This window comes from Leucoraja erinacea, chromosome 8, assembly GCF_028641065.1.
Source record: "Leucoraja erinacea ecotype New England chromosome 8, Leri_hhj_1, whole genome shotgun sequence".
Taxonomy (NCBI): Eukaryota; Metazoa; Chordata; class Chondrichthyes; order Rajiformes; family Rajidae; genus Leucoraja; species Leucoraja erinaceus.
The window spans coordinates 70,823,840-70,850,173 of NC_073384.1; the positions used below are offsets into that span (position 1 = coordinate 70,823,840).

Here is a 26,334-nt window from a genome sequence, read left to right on the forward strand (position 1 = left end):
AATAATTTTATATGTTTCAATAAGATCCTCTCTCATCCTTCTAAATTCCAGTGTATACAAGCCCAGTCGTTCCATTCTTTCAACATATGATAGTCCCGCCATCCCGGGAATTAACCTTGTGAACCTACGCTGCACTCCCTTAACAGCAAGAATGTCCTTCTTCACATTTGGAGACCAAAACTGCACACAATACTCCAGGTGTGGTCTCACTCGGGACCTGTACAACTGCAGAAAGACCTCTTTGCTCCTATGCTCAACTACTCTTGTTGTGAAGGCCAACATACCATTAACTTTCTCGTGATTATCCTTCACAAGTGCAATTATGAAATATGATGATTCATTCAATCAATCAATCAGTTTTATTCGTCACATGAATTGAATATGTCAGCAGCTGTACAATGATAAAGAACACACTAACACAATAAACATTTAACACAAACATCCACCACAGCATTAATCACTGTGGTGGAAGGCACAGAAATTGTCCAGTCCTCCTCCGTTTTCCCCCGTGGTCGAGACCTCAACCCTCCGCAGCCGTCGCTGCGCGCGTCCAGATGGTAAAAGGACAAGGTAAAAGTCAAGGCAAGTCCAGGATCGGCTCTTCCCCACCGGAGACCGCGGATTCAGGCTGGTGTAGGCCGCAGGCTGGCGGTCGAAGATTTAAAGTTTGTGCCGCAGCCAGAAGCACCGCAGACTGCAGGGCCGACAGACGTAGCTCCCCTCCAGGGATCCCCGGCGATGGCAAGTCGCCACCGCGCCCGCAGTAGAAGTTGGCCACGGGACGGCGGTGGAAGCTTCTTCTAATCCCCGGGTCCCCAACGTGAGATCCCAGGCTGTAGACGCCGCGCCAGCTGGAGCTGTGCAGACCGCGGCTTCAGGCTGCCACGGGCCAGCGAAACGGAGCGCTCCTTTCCAGCGACCCCCAGCGAGGGCTCGCCCGCTCCACGCCGAGAGTCCATGCTGCGCCCACCGAAGCGGTTTCCCCCTCACACCCCCACACCACCCCCCACACAAAACGCACAGAGAAACATTTGCACTTGTGCCTAGAGAAGGATAATCACGTCAATCCTGCTTCCACAAATGTCATTTGCTGAAAGAGGCAGAAGAAAGGATGGCAAGTGCCAACTGATGGTGGCCCATCCTATTCTAACCACAAGCATGAAAATTAAATTCCTGCATCGTCAGTATTATGTTCCACCGCAGTTGGACACGAGGTGCTGGAGTAACTCAGCAGCTCAGGCAGCATCTCTGGAGAAAAAGGAAGGGTGACATTTTGGGCCGGGACATTTCTTCAGACTGAAAGTAGCGGGTGGGTGGAAGAAGAAACAGCATATAATATTTTGCTTGGTTCGCTTACAACTCAGTGAAATGAACATTGAATCCTCTCATTTTAAGTAACTTCTACTGACCCTCCCCTCCTCTCTTCCTCCACCCTAGTCGTTTTACCAGTTCTACAGTTCTCCACATTGTTACCCGCTTCAGATCACACCTTCCCACGCTAACAATGGGCCTAACAGCGGCCACGTCAGCTGTAGGCAGTGTGAGCAAGAGGCAGGCCAATTTAAAGATAATTCAAGTTAATAGTGGCAATTGGACTGGTTGCAGCATCAAATTGGTTAATTGAGTAGTAAATAAAAATAAGGCAAGGTATAGCAGAGCAGCCTTTTGGGAGAGAGGCTGTGGAGAGGTCAAGTAGGAGTCTTTGGCAAAATGGCTGAGACAAGGAGACTATCAGAGGCAGATAGGAAGATAACTTTCAATCAGCTCTAATGTGTGAGGCACGTTATTTAATTTTCAAGAAGGAACTGCAGATGCTGGAAAATCAAAGGTAGACAAAAGTGCTGGAGAAACTCAGCGGGTGAGGCAGCATCTATGGAGCAAAGGAAACAGGCGATGTTTTGGGCCGAAACCTTTCTTCAGAAGGTTTTCAGCCCGAAACGTTGCCTATTTAGGAAATATTAGGAAAGTTTTTAGAAGTGTGCTGACCAGAGTTCAGGACATGCACATCCTCGTTAGAGTGAAGGGCAAGGCATGCAAACATAAGGAAGCTTGGACAACGTGGCAAATTGAGGCTCTGGTCTAGAGTAAGGAGGATGCATGACAATAGACAATAGGTGCAGGAGTAGGCCATTCGACCCTTCGAGCCAGCACCACCATTCAATGTGATCATGGCTGATCATCCCCAATCAGTACCTTGTTCCTGCCTTCTCCCCATATCCCCTAACTCCACTATTTTTAAGACCCCAATCTAACTCTCTCTTGAAAACATCTAGAGAACATGCCTCCACCGCCCCCTGAGGCAGAGAATTCCACAGCCTCACCACTCTGGGAGAAAAAGTGTTTCCTCGTCTCTGTTCTAAATGGCTAACCCCTTCTTCTTAAACTGTGGCCCCTGGTTCTGGACTCCCCCAACATTGGGAACGCGTTTCCTGCCTCTACTGTGTCCAAGCCCTTAACAATCTTATGTTTCAATGAGATAACCTCTCATCCTTCTAAACTCCAGAGTGTACAAGCCCAGCTGCTCCATTCTCTCAGCATATGATAGTCATGGGACAGGTATAGGCTGCTGGGATCAAGTGTATCCCTGGTGGAGTTTCGGGAACTACGGAGCAAACTAGAAAAGTTCATCAGAAAGACAAAAAGGGGACAGGAGATATCATTAAAGATAATCCCAATAGATTTTATAAATACATAAAGGGAAAAGGGGTAACCAGAGAAAGAGTGGGACCCTCTCAGGAATCAAAGCAGTCAACTCTTGAAAGCAGTCAGTATTACGGTGGAAGAGATCCTGAAGGCACTGACGCGTATGAAGGTGGACACATCTCCCGGGCCTGATCAGAAATATCAGATGACACTGTGGGAAACTTGAAAAGGAAATTGAAGAAGCCAGATTGCCTCCTTCCAAGAAACCAATTTTCTCTCCATTCAGCTATCTCTCCTTGGATCTAACTTTCCAGAGCAGCCTATCATGTGGAACCTTGTCGATTGCCTTGCACTCGTATAAACCTTTTGCACTATGATTTTCCTGGTCATTATTGGGGAAGTTAAAATCCCCAACTACAGCAACCTACAATGTACCTATCCATGCCCCAAGATCATCGGCCTAGCCCGTCAGACCTGCTGCATTGAAATAAGTTCAATTTAAACCAACATTCCTTCCTCGCTCCCTGCCTTACCCCTGCCTGCCTATTCTGTCACCCTCCTGTCTACTTCCAGTCTCTCACCTGCCTTGGTCCTGTATAGTATCCCACTCCCCTGACAATCTCTCTACATCCATCACAGGTGACAGACTATCGACCAGTGTCTACTACTTTGGTATAAAACAGCATCTGCAGTTCCTTTTTGTTACATTATGCCTGCCTTTGTTGCTTGCTCGAACAGACCTTGTTCCAAACATATACTGGTACCATTCCCCAACCCTTCCACTGCTACACGGACAGCTACAATAGGGCTGCCTCCTGCAACTTGCTGACTTAATTATCTTTGCAACAAACTTCCACCCTGCCCTCAAATTCACTAGAACTATCTCTGACATGCATCTCCCCTTTGTTGATCTCTCTGTCTCTATTACAGGGGGCAGACTATTAACTGACTACAAACCCTCCCATTGGTTATCTGTACTACACCTCCTCCCACCTGCCTCTTGCAAAGACTCCATCGCCTGCTCTCAATTTCTTTGTCCCCGCCGCATTTTCTCTCAAGATGAGTTCAATTCTAGGACATCCGAGATGTCCTCTTTTTTTAGTGTAGTTCCTCCCCCCTCGCTGTCATAGATAGATCCCTTACTCACATCTCTTCAGTTCCCATAGTTCTGCACTTATTCCCCCACACCCCAGAACATGGGTAGAATTCCCCTGGCCCTTACCTTTCACCCTGCTAGCCTCAGCACCTAACACATCATTATCCGACCTTTCAGCATCTTCAACGTGATCCCTCCGCAACGCCTTTGTTCACTCATCCCTTACCCCGTAACCACCCCCCCCCCCCCCCCCCCCCCTCCCCGGGTGCTTTCCCCCACAACACATGACCCTATACCTCCTCCCTCGCCTCCATCCATGGACTTCACCAGTCATTCTGGGTGAGACAGACATTCACGTGCACCTCCTCTAACCTCACCTACATTCGGTGTTCCCAATGGGGCTTCCATTACATTGGCAAAACCAAGTGTAGACTCGGTGACCGTTACGCCAAGATTCCAGCTGGATCTCCAATTACCAAACATTTTAACTCCCTTTCCCCATTCCCATTATGTCCTTTCTGTCCTGGGCCTCCTCCATTACCAGAGTGAGCACAAATGCAAACTTGAGGAAGAGCACCTCATATTCCACTTGGGTAGCTTACAACCTAATCGTATGGCCACTGAATTATCCGATTTTTAGGTAAAAACAACCCACCCCACCTTCCCCATCCACCGACATTCCTTTCATCATCGTCGAAGGGAGGTCGAAGGAGATCGAAGGAGGTCGTCTTCACTCTCCACTATTTGGTGTCCAGTTTTCCCAAAGTTAGTCGTAGCTAGTCGAAGCTAGTCTTCAACATAGTCAAAGGAGGTCAAAGGAGGTCTTCAACATGTCATTTTTTCAAACACTTCTAAATTCGCCAATTAGGTCGCCCAAGTGGGACAGCCCCTTTATATATCACTCACCAGGCTTTGTCCTGCCCTCTTCTCTTCTAGCTTTCTCCCCCCTCCCACCACAAAATCAGGCTGAGAGGTCCCAATCTGAAATGTCACCTATCCAAGTTCTCCAGAAATGCTGCCTGGCCTGCTGAGTTAACCAATACTCTGTGTCTTCTGTTGTAAAGCAGCATCTGCAGGTCCTTGTATCTGCCTTTTTTAATATGTGTTTTTAAGTAGTAAATCAAAGGCTTAGACATTTCTCTCAAAACCCAACTCACTGACTTTTCTATATTCTTCAAAGAAGCCTGCCAGAAGGCTTGTGGCAGCATTGCCGGTACATAGACTCATTTAGCTGTGCAAAACTACAAAGATTCACGTTCCCATATGTAGTAGTCTGATCTGGAGAAAGCGAATAGAATTGAAAGAGAAGTTATTGAGTGAACAACAAATTCAGTCAGGTGAACGTGCTGTGCTGGTGGAGGGGAAGCTGAAGCCCTCCTTTGAACAAGGCCGAGGCCCTCAGACCATCCTGTTGTGGGTCAGAGTTGTGGAGGGATTGAATCTCTTGGGTTAAAAAAAAAAGTTCAGTTGGGGCCACGACATTAGACATTGTCAAAGGACCATCAAGTACAAGAACTGTCATGCCTATGAAGGAACTGCAGATGCAGGTTTAAACTGTAGACACAAAAAACTCCCAGTAACTCAGCGGGTTAGACAGCATCTCTGGATCAAAGAAATAGGTGACGTTTCGGGTCGGACTGGAGTCTGAAGGGTCTCGGCCCAAAATGTCACCTATTCCTTTGTTAAAGAGGGAACTGCAGATGCTGGAGGAGAATCGAAGGTTACACAGAAAAGCTGGAGAAACTCAGCGGGTGCAGCAGCATCTATGGAGCGAAGGAAATAGGCAACGTTTCGGGCCGAAACCCTTCTTCAGACTGAAGAAGGGTTTCGGCCCGAAACGTTGCCTATTTCCTTCGCTCCATAGATGCTGCTGCACCCGCTGAGTTTCTCCAGCTTTTCTGTGTAACCGTCACCTATTCCTTTTCTCCATTGGGACGGGACTGGGACAGGAATGGACCAGAGGAGAAAGAATGGAGTCAAGATACAGTTTAAAAAAAAAGTTATGTGCGGCAAGAACAAGCTGAAATAAAGCTCTGGCTATAGTCCAGTTTGTATATCTTTGGAAATAGTCGTAGTGGGTTCTGTGAGATACTGTGAAGGCTTATGATTATAAAAACCTTCTAAAAAAAGACATCTGTGACTGCAAAACAGTTACCAGGTGCTCAGTGCCATGGTCACAGTCCAGGAGGAGGAATCAGAAGGCATCCGACAGCTTATATTTGGCCTTTGCAAGGCAATGCTCAGCTCACCAAACCACAACAGTCCAGGAATGATGCCTCAGTTATTAGTGAACAAATGGGAGAGGAAAACATGAGAATTTCCATGCTGCATCAATGATTCTGCTTCAAATTAGTGACAACAGTTGTGTAATAATAATTTTTTACCTTTAAAGTCAAATATTTTCTTTCAATCCGATCGCAAAGCTTCTTGTAATTTTCCAACACAGCATGAAGGTCCCTGTTCATCAATTCCTGATCGGCAGGTGGCATTTTCTTGAGAATAGTATTTATATTGTCTTTCAGTATCTTAACTCGTACTTCCTTCTGCAGCACCTCCTCCTTGGCTCGCTGCAAAAAGATATTGTTTCACAATGACCGTTATGGCAGCCACAAATTTTACATGAAACCATTGAGACCGTTCGTCCATTTAATAACATGTCTGAAGAAGGGTCTCGACCCGAAACGTCACCCATTCCTTCTCTCCAGAGATGCTGCCTGTCCCGCTGAGTTACGCCAGCATTTTGTGTCTATCTTCCATTTAATAACATATATGGATCGGAAAGAATGGAAATTACATTACCAGCATCCTATGTCAGAATCACAAGATCAAGAATACTTCTCAATTCGGCATGTTTCGGCACTCTGGTTCAAAGATTAGGCAAGTTGATGTGGTAAGCAGAAAATAAATCTAACAGATTGTAATCAATCACTGGGATTTGACCATACAGTTGGCACACAATTACTCGTTGTTCTCTGTGTGAGCTACCTAACTTGCCTGATGTTCATGCAAGTATCCAACATGTCCCACACCTTTTATTTTCATTTATATTAGATTTAGAGATACAGCGCGGAATTAGGCCCTTTGGACCTGCAATCCCCTGTACATGAGCGCTATCCTACACACGCCAAGGACAATTTACATTTATACCAAGCCAATTAACCTACAACCCTGTACGTCTTTGGAGTGTGGGAGGAAATCAAACAACTCAGAGAAAACCCATGCAGGGCACGGGGAGAACGCACAAACTCCGCAGTCAGTATCGAACTCGGGTATCTCTAAGGCAGCAACTCTACCTCTGCGCCACCATGCCCCCCCCCCCCCCCCCCTTTTAGAGGTACAATGTGGAAATAGGCCCTTCGGCCCACCAGGTCCGCGCCAACCAGCGATTCCCCTACACTAACACTACCCTACACACACTAAGGACAATTTACAATTACACCAAGTCTTTTAACCTACAGTGGTCGGAAATGGCCAGCATTTAAAGCACATTCCCAAATGCCCATGAGAAGTTCAAGCTCACCTTGAACCTGTGGACCATTACCATCTTATCCCTTGTGATCATTCTCATCACCATCTTATCCCTTGTGATCATAGAAATATTTGGAATGCCAGGAATTGATTAATTACAGAACACCAATTTTCTGAGCAGCTCTTTCAACTCTAGTATTTATATGGCCAATCCACGGGAGGTTCTGATCAATGATGTCTTCTTGCTGCTAAATGTCAATGGAGCATCTGTGCAGTTCATCCCCTTCAGCACAAAGCTGCTGGTAATCTAATTGTACTTAAAAAATAATACGCAGCATATTCAACAGAGTGTAAAGTTGTTATTTAACAGAGGTAATGACTAAGTGAAAATTTGATTGCAAAGGGCAATCATGTTATCTAGATTCTCAATCACATTATCCCTCTTGTCAGATGGAATGATATGTCCTAAATTCAAGAGTCAAGTCAAGAGTAGAAACAAAAAAACTGCTGGTTAATACACAAAAGGACAAAAAGGGCGGGAGTAATTTAGCAGGTCTGGCAGCATCTCTAGGTGACGTTTCGGGTCAAGACCCTTCTTCAGACTGAATGTATTGGGTGGGGGGAGAGAGATGGTGGAGTTGCTGCCTTACAAGGCCAGAGTCCCGGGTTCAATCCTGATGGTTGGGCAAAGGTCAGATATGAAAAAACACAAATATGGGATATGGGGTTAAATTATGCAGCCAGAGTGAGGAATATAGTGCAGGGAAAAGAGGGATGGGAGGGTGGGACGGGGTTGTTCGGAGGCTATTGACCTAAAATTTGAGAATTCAATGTTCGTGCCATTAGGATGTAACCTACCCAAGCAGAATGGGCGGCTTGGTGGAGTTGCTGCCTTACAGCGCCACAGACCCGAGGTCGATCCTGACTACGGGTGCTGTCTGTACGGAGTTTGTACTTTCTCCCTGTGACCGCGTGAGTTTTCTGCGGGTGCTCCGGTTTCCTCCCACACTCCAAAGACGTACAGGTTTGGAGGTGAATTGGCATCAGTGAAAAGTGCAAATTGTCCCTCGTGTGTTGGGGGTACGGGGGTGAACGCGGGTCGGCGCAGACTCTGTAGGAAGAGGGGCGTATTTCCCTGCTGATTCTCGAAGGAGCGACAAAAGAACAATGAAAGGAAATTAAAAAAGGGGAGGGGAGAAAAAGAGAGGGGGGATTCGGGAGTATTAGTTAGAGGTTACCTAAAGTTGGAGAATTCATTGCTCATACCATCGGGTTGTAGACCACCCAAGCGGAATATGAAGTGCCGTCCCTCAAGTTTGCATCTGGCCTCACTCTGCTAATGGAGACGGCCCAGGACAGAAAGGTCAGTGTGAGAATGGGACAGGGCGTCCATTATTCTAGTAGTGTTGGAATTCTTACTTGCAGCAGCACAAAGGGTATGTAAACATACTACTCAGCAGATACCATAACGAACAACAAAAAGTTCAATAAATTAAATGGGGCGCACAGTGGCTCAATGGTCGAGTTGCTGCTTCACAGCGCCAGGGACCCGGGTTCGATCCTGACTGTGGGTGCTATCTGTACGGAGTTTGTACGTTCCCCCTGTGACAGCGTGGGCTTTCTCTGGGTGCTCAGGTTTCCTCCAACACTCCAAAGACACACAGGTTTGTAGGTTAATTGGCTTCGGTAAAACTGTTTAAAACATTTGTCCCGAGTGTCCAAGATTGTGCTTGTGTATGGGGGGTGATCGCTGGTCGGCATGGACTCAGTCGGCCAAAGGGCCTGTTTTCACGCTGTACCTCTGAAGTCTCAAGAAAAATTAAATAAAGCGCAAACAACGAACAGCCGGAAGTCCCATGTGCAATCACGGCATTTTGTAGTTCCAGCTTTGGTTGGAGTTCATTGTGTTCAGTAACCTGATGGTTGTTGGGAAGAAGCTGTTCCTGTAGCTTTATAGTTTTTAGGCTCCTATACCTTCTTCTTGATGGCTGGAGTGAACTACAAGTGTGGCCACAGTGGTGTGGGCACTTGATGATGCTGGCTGCCTTTTTGAGGCAGTGTCACCCATTGACGTCTTCAATGGCAGAGAGGACAGTACACATGATGTACTGGGCAGAGTTTACCACTTTTTCTAATCTCCTTATTATGCTTTTTCTTCTACCCAAATAAGTTCAGAACTGCTAGATTTGATTCTTTGCTGTTGTGCTGCTTGCAAAATGTTACCACACGATGGCGCCATTTTGAAGAAAAATTATAGAACATACAGTACAATACAGGAACAGGCCCTTGGGCCCACAATGTCTGTGCCGAACATGGTGTCAAGACCAAACACTTATCCGCCTGTTAATAAATCTGCATTCCTCCATTTGCTGAATATCCATGTGCCTATCATAAAGACTTTTTTTTTAGTTTAGAGATACAGCACGGAAACAGACCGTTGGGCCCACCAAGTTCGTGCCGACCAGCGATCCCCGCACACTAATACTGTCTTACACAAACTAGGGACAATCTACACTTATACCAAGACAATTAACCTGCAAACCTGTACTCTTAATAAACAGACACCACACAAACTGTTTGGTAGACCAGTGCAAAACTTTACTTAACATCGGCCGATGGAAGGGAGCGAGAATTCCAGTCAAGTGACCAACACAGACACTTGACTGTGCTCAGCCACCTTCCCTTAACAACAGAATTACATTGCCTTAAATAGGGTTTTTTTGTCCCCTTTGCACATTCCACAGACATTGGTCATGGTCAGAGGTACAGGAAAAGGTTTCCACAGAATGCATCACATCAAACCTTTTGTTTACATGGTACAAGATATACTAAAAATATTGGCCATTTGCTTTAGGTTATTTTATTTCCACTTCCCTGGTTCTTCTTTGTCACTTGGTCCCTCATAAACATAGGCCATCTGCTTTATTGCCTCTTGCTTCAAAGATGAGACCAACTATGTCTCTCTTCCTCTATCACCTCCTCCCCCATAAACATTGGTCATTTGGTTTATGGCATCTTACTTTCAAAGATATCTTTCTAGCTTCTTTTCTCTGCCTGTCACTTGGGAGACAATGTTATAGGATTTATTATCTCACACACCCGCAACCTAAGGCAAGACTAATTTGAGACTAAATATAAGCTGTAAGCTAGCCCAGAAACCAATTTAATATCTTCTTATATTTTTAACTAAAATTCGGCTTCATCATGGGTGGATACCGAAGATCTCAGAGAAAAACCACGCAGGTCATGGGGAAAACGTACAAACTGCGTACAATCTAGCACCCGTAGTCGGGATGGAACCCAGGCGCTGTAAGGCAGAAACTCTACCCCTATGCTACCGTGCTGCCCTTCTATTCTTCCACCACTCCCAGCACTGTGTTCCCAGCACTCTCCACCTTGTGTGTGTAAAAACTTGCCTCATACATCTCCTTTAAACCTTGCCCCTCTCAGCTTAAAGCTATGCCCTCTAGTATTTGATATTTCCATCCCGGGAAACACGAGTGTATGAGCGGAATGCAAAATTCAGCATTTGGAATTGGGATCCATGATGGACTTGATGATCTTGCAGGTACACAAAAAAGCTGGAGAAACTCAGCGGGTGCTGCAGCATCTATGGAGCGAAGGAAATAGGCAACGTTTCGGCCCGAAACGTTGCCTATTTCCTTCGCTCCATAGATGCTGCTGCACCCGCTGAGTTTCTCCAGCTTTTTTGTGTACCTCCGATTTTCCAGCATCTGCAGTTCTTTCTTAAACACTGATGATCTTGCAGGCTTGAAATCCCTGCATTCTATCTGAATCAATTGAAGAAATTAGTAAAGGTCTGAAGTAATTGTATTGCAGACATATCCAACCGGAATGTATTTGCTACCATCTTGTTATTTTGTTTTAACAATTACCTTCATCTCCTCCAACGCAGTCTCCAATTCCCCAGGTGACTTGTATTCAAAGTCCCTCTCTAAATAATCCTCTTCTGCCTGTGTCGTCCACTCACACATCTCCACAAGATCTTTCCTTAAGTTTAATGTCTTCGTCTGACCCTCAGACAACCTCAGCTGTTGAGACGTAACCTGCAAAGAGAAATATCAGAAGATGTACACACCAGCGCTTCCAATAATCAGGATCTGACAAAAACATTGCATTCATGGAATATCAAAATTAAGTATACTGCCTTTTAAAATACCGTTTACAAAGGCTAAAGAAGTCTGAAATCTAACATTTAACACAGGACACAGCACAAGAACAGGCCCTCCAACGGACTGTTCCAGCTGCTACAGCCAGGCAAACGCCTCCGTTGCCATGCGGTGAGAACGGAGAGGTTGAGAAAGAGTTTCTTCCCAGAGGCAATTCGGACTGTAAACGCCTATCTCACCAGGGACTAACTCTACAGAACGTTTTTCCTTCCATTATTTATTATGTAAAAGAATATGTGTGTTATGAATGTGTTTATAATTTGTTTGGTTGTTTTGTTGTTTGTCTTTTGCACAAAAGTCCGCGAGCATTGCCACTTTCATTTCACTGCACATCTCGTATGTGTATGTGACAAATAAACTTGACTTGACTTGACTTGACTAGCCCACAATGTCTGGGCCAAACATAAATGCCACGACTATCTCTTATCTACCTGAACATAATCCATCTGTTTCCTGCATATCCATATGCCTATCCAAGAGTCTCTAAAACTTATCTGTCCCAACCATCAACCCCGGCAGTGTGTTCCAAGCACTCACCACACTGTGTAAGAAAAGTTGCCCTGCACAACTGCCTTCAATGTTTTTCTTCTTACTTTAAACCTAAGCCCTCTTGTACTTGATTTTTCCACCCAGGGGAAAAAGGTTCTGACTGACGACTCTATCCATGTCGCTCATAATTTTATATACTTCTATCAGGTCTCACCGCAGCCTCTGGTGTTTCAGAGAAAACAATCCAAGTCTATCCTCCTAATTCAACCTCTTCCTGTAGCTAATTCCCCCTTAAATCCAGGCCTCATGCTGGCAAAGAAGCAAAGTTCAGCTCAGTTTAGCTTATTGTCACGTATACTGAGGTACAGAGAAAAGCTTTTAGACAATAGAGAATAAGTGCAGGAGTGGGCCATTCGGCCCTTCGAGCCAGCACCGCCATTCACTACGATCACGGCTGTATCATTACCCCATTCCTGCCTTCTTCCCATATCCACTATCTTTAAGAGCTCTATCTAACTCTCTCTTGAAAGCAACCAGAAAATTGGGATCCACTGCCTTCTGATGCAGAGAATTCCACAGATTCACAAAGTGTTTCCTCATCTCCGTTCTAAATGGCCTACCCCTTATTCTTAAACTGTGGCCCCTGGTTCTGGACTCCCCCAACATCGGGAACATGTTTCCTGCCTCTAGCATTTCTGATTCCTTAATAATCCTATATGTTTCAATAATATACCCTCTCATCCTTCTAATTTCCAGTGTATGTGTTGCATGCTATCCAAAGTCTAAGTTTAAGCCTATCTCTGACACCACTACCCCTTGCTTAATCTCTCCGTCTCCATCACAGGGGATGTCTACTGACGTCTAATACAAACCTACTGACTCCCAGTTATCTGGACTACACTTCCTCCCACCCTGCCTCTTGCAAAGATGCCGTCCCCTACTCTCAATTTCTCCGTATCTGTTCCCAAGATGGGGCTTTCCATCTGGGAACCTGAGATTTTGACCATCAAATGCCTTCCTAAATCCATGTACGCAGCATACACAGCCGTACCCTCATCGATCACCTTTGTCACCTCGTCCGGAGGTGTTCCCGGTGAGCAGCGTGGTCAGGCGTGTTCCCGGAAAGCAATGCCAAGCCTTCCGGTAGGTCCAGTAGGCCTAGCTTGTCCACCGCAGACGTTGATGGGACCCGTGCCGCAAGAGCGAAGGAGGACCCGTGAGAAACCCCCGAGAGCGAGGGGGGCCGGCGGAGAATGAGGGGGGCCGCCGGAGAGCGAAGAGGGGGGAGGGGGTGCCGAGAGTGAGGGATGTGCTGGAGATTGAGGGAGACCAGCGGAGAGCTGTCGGAAAGGCGCCGGAGAGCTGCCATAAACAAAGGGGGGCCCAGTAAGGGGGCCACCAAGACTGTACCTAGGTACAGGTGACAATATTGTATAATTGTATCAAACAACTCAATCAAGTTAATGAGACATGAATGCTACGTACAAAACTTTGGGTCCCCAAATTAAGTTTTAATTTAGTTTAGGCGTAAAGGGGGGCCAGCCAGTGGGGACCCCCTCGTGGCCAATTTCCGGCTTTAGAACTTTTTATTAATAACTGCCGTCGCGACAGCAACCGCCTCAACTTCTCCACTCCACAGCCCGATTTTACCTTCTCCCTAAAATCCACAAACCTGACTGTCCCGGAAGACCCATTGTCTCTGCCTGTTCGTGCCCCACCGAACTCATTTCCAAAGCTTGTAGATAGGAATGTTCAGTGAACTTTTGTAACTTCGTCAGAGCCAAAATGTGGCGACACTTGTAGGTGAGGTCTGCTACATTATATTTCTGGGTTATATAGGCAAAACAAAGCTTTCCACTGTACCTAGGTTCAGGTGACAATATCGGATAATTGTATCAAACAACTCAATCAAGTTAATGAGACATGAATGCTACGTACAAAACTTTGCTGACTGTCCCTAGTTACTTTGTCCTCTTCCAAATTAAGTTTAATTTAGTTTAGACAAACAGCGTGGTAACAGGCCCTTTGGCCCCACCGAGTCCGTGCCAGCCAGTGTTTCAGCACTTCAACTCCCCCTCCCCTCCGCCTCCGACCTCTATTGTCCTGGGTCTCCTCTGGCACAGCTGACGCAGTCATCCGAAATTGGAGGAACCAGCTCCGTGTGGGGTAGTCTGTTCATGGGAGCTCTATGCTGCACCTGAGGGACAATTTACAGAAGCCAATTAATCTGCAAACCTGCACGTCTTTGGAATATGGGAGGAAACCGGAGCACCCAGAGAAAACCCACAACCTGCACACTCCATACAGATAACAATCATAGTCTGGATTGAAGATAGACCCTAAAAGCTGGGAGTAACTCAGCGGGACAGGCAACATCTCTGGAGAGAAGGAATGGGTGAGGTTTTGGGTCGAGACCTTTCTTCAGAAACCCATTCCTTCTCTCCAGAGATGCTGCCTGCCCTGCTGAGTTACGCCAGATTTTTGGTTCTATCTTCGGTTTAAACCTGCATCTGCAGTTCCTTCCTACACATTTAGTCAGGATTGAACACGGGTCTCTGGTGCTGTAAGGCAGCATGTTGTGCCACTGTGCCAATCTAAATGCGGGTAAATCCTATCCCACAGAATCCTCTTCAGCAGCTTCCCAACCACTGACATGAGGCTCACTGACTCATAACTTCCTGGAGTCTCTCAGTTTAAATAAATTAAACAAATAAATAAGTTAAATGATTGCCGGTATGTGTTGGCCTTGACAGATTACACTCAAAATGCATCTGTTTGAAGTCTACTTACACAGCCCTCCATAATGTTTCGAACAAAGACCCATCATTTATTTATTTGCCTCCACAATTTGAGATTTGTAATAGAAAAAAATCACATGTGGTTAAAGTGCACATTGTCAAATTTTAATAGAGGCCATTTTATACATTTTGGTTTCACCATGTAGAATTTACAGCTGTGTTTAAACATAGTCCCCCCATTTCAGGGTACCATAATGTTTGGGACACATCAATGTCATGTAAATGAAAGTAGTCATGTATAGTATTATGTTGCATATCCTTTGCATGCAACGACTGCTTGAAGTCTGCGATTCATGGACATCACCAGTTGTTGGGTGTCTTCTCTGGTGATGCTCTGCCAGGCCTGTATTGCAGCCATCTTCAGCTTATGCTTGTTCTGGGGGCTAGTTTTTTTTCAGCATATAAAAGGCATGCTCAATTGGGTTCAGATCGAATGATTGATGGCCAGTCAAGAATTTGACCATTTCCTGAAGAGTGTTTCTGATCTGTCGGACAGGTGTTTGGGGATTTTTCTTAATTATAGAGAGAATTCTTCTGTCAACAGCTGTGGAGATCTTCCTTGGCCTGCCAGTCCCTTTGTGATTAGTAAGCTCACCAGTGCTCTCTTTCTTCCTAATGATGTTCCAAACAGTTGATTTTGGTAAGCCTAAGGTTTGGCTGATGTCTCTAACAGTTTTATTCTTGTCTCTCAGTCGCATAATGGCTTCTTTGACTTTCATTGCAAAGTAGGCGGCGCGGCTCTGGCCAGCAGCGGCCGCTGCAGCCTGTCCGCGTTTTATTATTTTTTGTCTGTGTTTTTATGTAGTTTTTGTTATTTTATGTTGGGGTGTGTGTGTGGGGGGATGGGGGTGGGGGGGGGGGGGGGGGGGGGGGGAAACTTTTGAATCTCTCCCTGCACTGGAGACCCGACCTTTTCTCGTCGGGTCTCAGGTGTCGTTGAGGCCGCAACGAGGAGCGGCCTCCAACAGGAAGAAGCCGGGGACTCTGGTGCCGACTCACCGTTGCCGTCGCGGAGCTGGCCGAGACGGGAGCGGGTGGAGCGGTGAAGGAGCACTGCTGCTGCTGCTGCCGCTGCTGCTGCTGATGCGAAGGCTGCTACTGCGGGTCTGCGGACGGCGGCACCGGGAGCCCGCGGCTCCCTGGAGGGAGACCGCTTTTCGGGGCTCCTGCAACGGCGAATTCTCCCGCCCGTGTTGCGGGGTCGAAGAGCTCCTGGAGCGGGGCCTGACACCACTGCCCCGCGCGGCTGGAATGGCCGCGGGACTTTGCGAGCGCACACCGGGGGCTCCAACACCAAGACCCGGTGTGCGACCTCGCACCACCCGGCGTGGCTTCAATGGCCGCGGGACAATCGCCATCGCCAGCCGGGGGCTTTGACTTTGACTCTGACATCGGGGGGGGGGGGAGAGTGCAGTGGAGAGATAAGTTTTTTTTGGCCTTCCATCACAGCTATGTGATGGATGTTTATGTAAAATGTAATTATGTTGTGTCTGGGGTCTATTTGTGTGTAATGTATGGCTGCAGAAACGGCATTTCGTTTGGACCTCCAGGGGTCCAAATGACAATTAAATTGACTCTTGACTCTCATTGGCACAACTTTGATCCTCATGTTGATAAACAGCAATAAAAGTTTCCAAAGGTGATGGAAAGACTGGAGGAAAGACTAGGTGCTGAGAGCTCTCTTATACCTGCATTAAGGAGGCAATTAAACACAGCTGAGCACCTTACAAACCCCTGTGAAGCCATGTGTCCCAAACATTATGGTGCCCTGAAATGGGGGGACTATGTATCATACAGCTGTAATTTCTACATGGTGAAACCAAAATGTATAAAAATGGCCTTTAATAAAATCTGACAATGTGCACTTTAACCACATGTTTTTTTTTCAATTACAAATCTCAAATTGTGGAGTGCAGAGGCAAATAAATAAAATATGGGTCTTTGTCCCAAACATTATGGAGGACACTGGAATACATTTTGAAAACTAAGTTTCCACAGCTGCATTTGTGCATTTAGTTTCTCATGCTTTATCTTCCCACACCTCACCCAGGCATGCCGTTCCAGATTACACAACATTTATTCAGTCTCAAGGGCAGGCCACGACCTACTGAGTCATAACTAAAAGTTCTGGAAAGGCCCTTTGCTAATCAATTGCAAGTGAAGGATATCGCAGTAGGAGTAAGCATGCACACAACAAGGGCGGTGTGGTGGTGCAGCGGTAGAGTTGCTGCCTTACAGCGCCAGAGACCCGGGTTCAATCCTGACTCTGGGTGCTGTTTGTACGGAGTTTGGTCATTCTCCCTGTGACCGCGTGGGTTTTCTCCGGATGCATTCCTCCCACACTCCAAAGACGTGCATGTTTGTAGGTTAATTGGCTTCTGTAAAAATTGCAAATTGGCCCTAGTGTGTGTAGGATAGTGATAGTGTACGGCGGAGATCACTGGTCGGTGTGGACTCGGGCTCTTTCCACACTGTATCTCTAAAGAGTAAAAAAAAACATTGAATGGTCTAAAAAGCTGAGGCTGGTATTTTTCAAATGCAAAGCAAATTTAGACTAGTTCATTGATAGACACAAAAAGCTGGAGTAACTCAGCGGGACAGCAGCATCTCTGGAGAGAAGGAATGGGTGATGTTTCGGGTCGAGACCCTTCTTCAGACTGGTTCATCTCTTTGTGGATATCCTGCATTTCCAGTATAACGGTATTATTGGACTAATGAACATGTCCACATTAATGCCATTTATTCTTTGGGGTAAGTTACTTTGATTTACTGAGCTATTTCACTCTGATGAACAGTGCATACACTCCATACATAGGAGCATACTGTACCAAAATTGCCATGGCGAGTTGTTATATTGCAAGAGTTCACTTAATAGCACGTTTCCAACTAGATTCTAAAACAGATCTCCACTTCATTTATTTCTTCTTCTTCCCACCAAATGTTTTCATCACCCACAACGCCACAGATACTGCAAACTTTAAATTGACAGAGCTCGGGAACCTGACTCCATACCTGGTTCTTCACTGTCTTCCATCGTGTCCAGATGTCTGTCAGACGAGTTGACACAGCATTGGAGATGGCTGGCACTGGCACCTCTTTCAGCCAGTCCTGAATTTCATTCATTGAAGTCAAATTGGACTGAATATTCTCAATTTCATCCACGAATGTCTGTTGATGTAGAAAGAAATCAGCACAAAAATGAACTGACCATTTCAATTCTGCCTTCAGAGTAAAGAGGGGTGCAGTACCCCAACTCCATGCTTTGTTACATTACTCCACACAGTTAGTTCACAAACATATTATACTGCAAGAACAGAATCAAGGGATGTATGAAGAAAGCAGGAACGGGGTACTGATTGTGGATGATCAGCTATGATCATATTAAATGGCAGTGCCGGCTTGAAGGGTCAAATGGCCTACTCCTCCGCCTATTTTCTATGTTTCTATGATTGAATGGTGGAGTAGCCTTGATGGGCCGAATGGCCAAATTCTGCTCCTGGAATGTATGAAGAGCAAAATGAACTCTGCATATTAATTTGAGTGGGAGAACAGATAACAAGAAACTACTAATAGCATATTTTACATAGGAATAACAGCATTTTTAAAGAGAGAATGGAAAGACAGGATGGAAAATGTGCAAATACAATACACTAATTCACATAAATGTTGCAAACAATAAGTCTGGTGAAACAATAAGACTGGTGAAAAAATAAGACTGGTGAAACAATTCACCAGTCTGATGAAGGGTCCCAACACAAAGCGTCACCTATCCATGTTCTCCATTGATGCTGCCTGACCTGCTGGGTTACTCCAGCATTTTGTCTTTCTTTGGTAAAACACCTCCTGCAGTGAATGGTTTCTACAAACAATAAGTTATTAAGGATCACACATTTTCAACTTTTGATGCAATTCGTTTCTTCAGCAATCTGCCCCCGTTGGCATTCAGGAGTGAGATAGTGTTGAAACTACTTATCGGTCGTAAAATAAATTAGGTTTGCATACTATATGGACAAGCAAAGGCTAGACAATAGACAATAGACAGGTGCAGGAGTAGGCCATTCGGCCATTCGAGCCAGCACCGCCATTGAATGTGATCATGGCTGATCATCTCCAATCAGTTCCCCGTTCCTGCCTTCTCCCCCATACCCCCTGACTCCGCTATCTTTAAGAGCCCGATCTAGCTCTCTCTTGAAAGTATCCAGAGAACCGGCCTCCACCGCCCTCTAGGGCAGAGAATTCCACAGACTCACCACTCTCTGTGAGAAAAAGTGTTTTCGTCTCCATTCTAAATGGCCTACCCCTTATTCTTAAACTGTGGCCCCTGGTTCTGGACTGCCCCAACATCGGGAACATGTTTCCTGCCTCTAGCGTATCCAAGCCCTTAAAAATCTTACATGTTTCAATGAGATACCCTCTCATCCTTCTTAACTCCTAGACGTTACATTGTCATCACCTTTAAAACAAAAAAACTCAAATTGGAGTTTCATAACGTAATAAAATGGGAATATTTCCTTTCAGCAGATAAATGTGAATGGTTCATTACGAATAGTTCCAGGTTAGAAACCGATCAACGGTACCACAAGGAGCAGATATGTCAGTATATTGAAAATGTTAACAGTTCAGGCCCTGCAGAATGGAGAGTGACCAATGTAGCTGGAATGTTAAAAGGAGAATTAAACTGATCAATATCATTGACAAGTCAGCAATTTCAATATCTGTGGTTTAGGGAAAAAGGTATTGAAGGATGAAGCCTTCCACTTTGGGGATTGGCACAGTGATGCAGCCAGTTGAGCTACTGCCTAATGAGCCTGTCCCACTTAGGCAAATTTCTTTGGCGACTGTCATAGTCGTAGCAGGTCACTGAAAAACCGGCAACTGGACCCCCCTACGACAATGTCTACATCAACCTAGTCAACGGCAAGCTACCTGCCTGCCCCATTTCCGGGGTTAAGTCCGTGCCCGGGTGCTACCTGAGAAGGACTACGTGCTGCCCACGGGCACTCTGGGGGATCTCCAAGACTGCTGGGGGTGAAATGCATCCTTGACAAGGATCGTAATATAGTTGTTTAACAATATATTTGACATTTAAGAATATGTGTTTAGATAATTGGGTGATTTTGTATTATGGTGGTGGGTTTGTTTGGTCTCCTCCCCCCAGCCCCACCTCTTCCTGCTCCTCCCCCCCCGCCTCCTTCATCCCCAGAGTCGCCGACATACTCCACCTTGGAAGCGACAGCAGGTTAGAGGGGAGGGAGCCCCATGGAATCTGAACCTGGATTTAGCAGTGCTTAACTAGAACTAAGACGGTATGCTTCTGTGAAGGGTTATTACTGACATAAACTCGTTAAGCCAAAATGCTCTGCTTCCCCATTGCATCATGTAATTTGTTACAATGCTCTTCCACCAGTGACAAATTTGTTCCCACCTTGTACTTTCCCCCCTGCTGCTGGAGTTCTGCTGGAATGTCTGAAGAAACTGTCTCGTTGGACATGAAAGTCTCAACACAATCCATCCACTTTTCCAAGGCATCTGATTTTTTCTGCATAACAAGGGAGGAAATGGTTCAAATAATTAAAAGAACACACTACAACCAGGAAAAAAAAGTAATCTAAGATCTAAGGCATAGTCAAGAACGTTTTATTGCCATATGTCCCAGACAGAACAATGATATTCATACTGGTAGCTGCACAACAGACACATACATACACACATACATATAAAAACTTCTTTGCCACACCAAAGAATGCGGGAGAAGAATAAAGAACAGAGAACAGGGAAGAGATAATACTTTTGCCTTCCATCACAGTGAGGAGGTGTTTGGAGATTTACTGTGATGGATGTTTGTGTGGAATTGTGTGTGTTTGTGGTTTTTTGCTGTTATAACTGTTTTTCAGTGACCAGGAACTAAATTTCATTTGAACCTTGTTTCTTTGAATGACAATAAATGGCATTCTATTCAATTCTTATTAGGCCCCCTTCAGTCATGGCTGACCATGGGTGTCCTGGAGGACGCCAGTGCGTGACTTTGTTTAACGTGGGGAGACTGGTGCACAGACAGCCACCACACGGTCCTTGACAGATCTGGGTCAGGATCCAGTGGCATGGAGTCCAAGACAACCGGAGACCCTTTTCTGCTGCAGCCTTCACCCCCCTTCCCAGCCGTTGTGATGGGTGACCAGTAAGGTCAGCCATCATCCTCCGCCTGTTCCACCGTTGAGGTCTTGGTTGAATTGCTCTATGTCAGAGACCTCCCCCCTTGACCTTATCGCTATGGGTGGCCCTACCAGGAGCATAGCTCCAGGCGGCATCACTCTCAGGATCTCAGGACCACACCACGACAAGGTGACAATCCACGGAGATATAAAACGAAACAAACAATAAGAGCACAAAAAGTGAAAAACAATGCCCCCAAGTCTATGTAGTTCAGAGCCTATTTGTAGTGTTTAATAGCCTGATGGCTGTCGAGAAGAATCTGGATGTTACAATTTTCAGGCTCCTATATCTCCTTCCCGACGGCAGAGGTGAAGTGAGTGTGTGGCCAGGGTTGTGTGGGTCTCTGATGATGCTGGCTGCCTTATTGAGGCAGTGACTCCGGTAAATCCCTTCGATGGTGGGCAGGTCAGAACCCGTGAGGACTGGGCAGTGTTCACCACTTTTTGCAGTCTTCTTCGTTCCTAGGCGTTCAAGTTGCCGAACCAGGCAGTGATGGGACCAGTCAATATGTTCTACTGTACACCTGTAGAAGTTCAAAACAATCCTCTCTGACATACCGAATCTCCGCAGTCTTCTCAAGAAGTACAATACGATTAAAACTTTATTCATCCCCGGAGGGAAACTGGTCTGCCAAAACACCGTGGAGGCGTTGCTGGGCTTTCTTTATAATTGCATCAGTGTGCTGGGTCCAGGAAGGATCTTCAGAGCTATCCATGCCCTGGGATTTGAAGCTTTTGACTCTCTCCACCATCATCCCGTCTATTCCTTTTCTCCAGATGCTGTAACCTGGTGCGTTACCCCAGCATTGTGTGATATCGACAGTTTTTCGGGTCCTTGTCTTTCCTCTACCAAAGTCTATAATTAGTTTCTTGGTCTTGCTGACATTGACAGCCAGGTTGTTGTGCTGGCATCGTTTGGTCAGTCGATCGATCTCACTTCTATATTCTGACTCATCACCATCTTTAATTCGTCCAACCACAGTCATGTCGTCAGTGAACTTGAGCACGGAGTTTGCACTGTGTCCGGCTACACAGTCATGAGTATAGAGTGAGTATAGCAGGGGGCTGAGCACACAGCCTTGAGGTGCCCCATGATGATTATCAGGGAAGGAGTATTGCTGTCAATTTGTACAGATTGTGGTCTGTTGATGAGGAAGTTGAGGATCCAGTTGCAGAGGGATGTGCAGAGACACAGTTCCGTGAGCTTGATAATTAGCTTGGAGGGGATAATCGTATTGAGCTCTGTAGCCGTCATCTATAAACAACAGCCTGACATCTATGTTTTTATTGTCCAAGTGGTCCAGCGCAGAGTGGAGAGCCAGTGAGATCGGATCCTCTGATGACCCGTTGTGGCAGTAGGCAAATTGTAGTGGGTCAAAGTTCTTGTTGAGGTAGGAGCTGACATGAGCCATATCCAACCTCTCAAAAATCTTCATCAACACGGATGTTAGTGCCACCAGTCGATAATCATTGAGGCACGTTACCTTAAACTTCTTGGCCACCGGTATTATTAATGCCCTCTTAAAACAGATGGGAACCTCACACCTCAGTAATGAGAGGTTGAAGATGTCTATAAAAACCCCAGCTAATTGGTCTATGCAGGTTTTGAGAACACGACCAGGTGGAGGCTTTCCGAGGGTTCACCCCCGTGAAGGATCTTCTGACGTCAGCCTCTGTGACAGAGATTGGAATACCATCAGGGCGTATGGGGACTCGGGAAGGCACATCAGCATTCACCCTTTCAAAGCACGCGTATAACGCATTTAACATATCTGGGAGTGATGCTTCACTGTCACTTGAGCTGCCCCCTGATTTCGCCTTGTAGGAGGTGATGGCATTCAAGCCCCTCCACAGTTGCCGAACATCCACTTCATCCTCCCACTTAGAGCAAAACCCTTTTAGCCTTTTTGATGGCCTTGTCAAGGTCTTATTTGCTTAACCATTTCTCCAGAGTGGCTTGGAAACCTCAGCAAGGAAGAAATGCTAATTTCCCTTTTATCACCCTTCTCTTCCCAAGTTTACAGATGACACTAAAACTGTATTTTAGACACTAAAATACATATAGAGTATTGTGTTCAGTTTAATTAGAGTATTGTGTTCAGTTTATTTAGAATTTTGGGCACCATGTAATAAGAAAGATGTTGTCAATCTGGAAAGGGTGCAGAGAAGATTTATAAGGATGTTGCCAGGACAAGAGGGCCTGAGCTGGAGAGAGTGGTTGAGCAGGCTGGGACTCTATTCCTTGGAACGCAGGAAGATGAGGGGTGATCTTCTTGAGGTGTACAAAATCATGAGAGGAATAGATCGGGTAGACACACAGAGTCTCTTGCCTGAAGTAAGGGAATCGAGAACTGCATGACATAGGGTTAAAAGTGATGGGGGAAAGATTTAATAGGGACCCGAGTGGTAACTTCTTTTTTAACACAAAAGATGGTGGGTATACGGAAGGAGCTGCTGGAAGATGTAGTTAAGGCCGGTACTATCATTACATTTAAGAGACATTCGGATAGATATATGGATGGGATAGGTTTACGGGGTTACGGGCCAAGCGCGGGGCAGGTGGGACGTGTAGATGGGGCACGTTGGTTAGCGTGGGTAATTTGGGCCGTAGGGGCCGTTTCCACGCTGTATGACTTTATCTATGACCCATCTGTCCTCCTCCTCCACCTGAATCCCTCCCTCTAGCTTTACATTCAGTCATTTTCTCTCCTTATCTGATACCCTTTTCATCTTAGCCTTTGTGACTTACTCCACCCATCAAATCGCCCTCACTTGCATCCAAATGATACACATGGGCCGCACAATGGCACGGCTGCAAGACAGAGCTGCAGCCAGTGAAATATCACAATTTGGTTTGGGAACTGCTCTGCCCAGGATAAGAAGGCTCTGCAGAGAGTAGTGTGTTCGGCCGAACGCACTATGGGAACTACACTCGCCCCCCTGCAGGAACTATACATCAGAAGGTGCAACTCCAGAACCAACAAGATCATGGGGGACCCCTTCCACCCCTGCAACGGACTGTTCCAGCTGCTATGGTCAGGCAAACGCCTCCGTTGCCATGCTGTGAAAACGGAGAGGATGAGAAGGAGTGTCTTCCCAGAGGCAATTAGAATTGTAAACTCCTATCTCACCAGGGACTAACTTTACTGGTACACACAAATGCTGGAGAAACTCAGCGGGGGCAGCAGCATCTATGGAGCGAAGGAAATAGGTAACGTTTCGGGCCGAAACCCTTCTTCAGACTGATACACTCCATAGATGCTGCTGCACCCGCTGAGTTTCTCCAGCATTTTTGTGTACCTTCGATTTTCCAGCATCTGCAGTTCCTTCTTGAACTAACTTTACTATACCATTTTACTGTTGTGTGGTGTCTTTTTAAAATTGCTGTTTTTTTCCTTTTCTTCCCTCCCTCACACAAATATGTAATATGTGAATATTCTGTTTGGTTGTTTGTCTGTTTGTTTTTTTTGCACAATTCGCGAGCATTGCCACTTTTCATTTCACTGCATATCTCGTATGTGTATGTGACGAATAAACGTGACTTGACTTGACTCACAGTGTCGGAGGCCCCGCTTCCACCTTGTTTAGTAGTACTGTATCATGTCAGTTGTTTTTTAACTTGGGTTCAAGTTAAAAGAATACTTTGGCACGACCTACAATCAACCTCGGCAAGATCCTGTTTAATGCCAACAAACTGGGCCCCGCCCCAATTTTGGAGTTACTGTGTGGACCAATCCACAATTTTCCATAACCGATTTAAAATTAATAAAATTATGGTCACTGATCTCAAAGTGCTCCCTCGCTGATATTTTAGTAACTAATTTCTCAATAGGAGGTCCAGTGGTGCCCGCTCTCCAGTACGATCTATATATATTGTTTGAGAAAGCTTTCTTAGACACACTGAAGAGGTTCCACTCTATCCAAGCCTTGTGCATAATGGTGGGTCACAGACAACTTCAGAGAAGCTGAAAGCACCGATTACAATCCCAACATTCATACATGCAAACGCCACAGGAACAGGCCCTACAGCCCACAATGTCTGTGCTGAACATGATGCTAAAATCAACACTGCACAGAATCCATAACCCCCCCCCCCACCCCAATTTCCTGCATATTCATGTGCCTATTCAAAAGTCTCTTAAGTGCCACTATCCTATTGGCCTCAACCTCAGCATCGCATTCCAGGCACTCAACACTCTCTGTGTGAAAAGCTTTCCCCACACATCTCCTTTAAATTTGTCCCTCTCAACTTGAAATTATGCCTTCTAGTATTTGATATTTCCATCCTGGGAAAAATGTTCTGACTGTCTACTTATGCCTAACAGGCCGAAATCATTCCGTCTTGGCAACTGCCCGAGGAAAAAGGCTGTATTCACTCTCTCTAGTTTAGATACAGCACGGAATCAGGCCCCACCGGGTCCACGCCAACCAGCGATCCCCACGCATTAGCACTAACCCACAGCTACTAGGGACAATTTACATTCACCAAGTCAATTAACCTACAAACCTGTACGTCTTTGGAGTGTGGGAGGAAATGGAAGATCTTGGAGAAAACCCACGCAGGTCACGGGGAGAACGTACAAACTCCGTACAGACAGCACCCATAGTGGGGATGTACAGACAGCACCCGTCAACAGACTTTGCTTGCTTTAACCTTTACATTGGTCTCAACTTTCCCATCTGTCAAACTACAGTAGGTGCACTAGTGGCCTGGGATGTGTTGTAGAGCGGAGGGATCTAGTTAGCACAAGTACATCGTTCCCTGTAAGTGGCGATGCGTGTACACAAGGTGGCTTTTGGTACGTTGGCATTCATCAGTCAGGGATTTGAGAATAGAAGTTAGAATATCTTAAGAGTCAAGTGTTTAATTGTCATATGTACTGACAACGGAACAATGAAATTCTTACTTGTAGCAGTACAGCAGCAGGCCTGTACTCATAGATAACATAATAAACAAAACCCCAAATTAAAACCCCAATAATGATTGCAATAATTCTGAGTCCTTCGTGAACCCAAGACAGTTCATAGTTTAGTTAGTGTTTAGTGTTCAACAGCTGACGGTTGTTGTAAAGAAGCTGTTCTTGTTTTCAGTTATGCAGGATGCTGGTGGGGCTACAGTTATAGAGTGATACAGCATGGAAAACAGGACCTTCAGCCCAACTTACCTACACCCACCAACATGTCCTATGTACACCAGTCTCACCTGTCTGCGTTTGGCCCACATCCCTCTAAACTTGTCCTATCCATGTACCTGTCCAAATCATTCTTAAACGTTGCGATACTAACTGCCTCTGGAAGCTCATTCCATACACCCGCCACCCTTTGTGTGAAAATATTATCCCTCAGGTATTAAATCTTTTCTCCCTCACCTTAAACCTATGTCCCCTGGTTCTATATTCCCCTACTCTGGGCTCGAGACTCTGCATCAACCAGATCTA

At 45.8% G+C, this 26,334-nt stretch overlaps 1 protein-coding gene across 1 annotated transcript in view; it reads right to left on the reverse strand.

Moving 5' to 3' along the window:
- utrn (utrophin) overlaps positions 1 to 26,334 on the reverse strand; it is a 382,291-nt gene that overhangs the window by 226,103 nt on the left and 129,854 nt on the right. Inside the window, 4 exon segments of the mRNA XM_055639965.1 lie at positions 6,124 to 6,306; positions 11,104 to 11,274; positions 17,697 to 17,852; positions 20,110 to 20,223. Coding sequence (XP_055495940.1) covers positions 6,124 to 6,306; positions 11,104 to 11,274; positions 17,697 to 17,852; positions 20,110 to 20,223 — 624 coding nt within the window.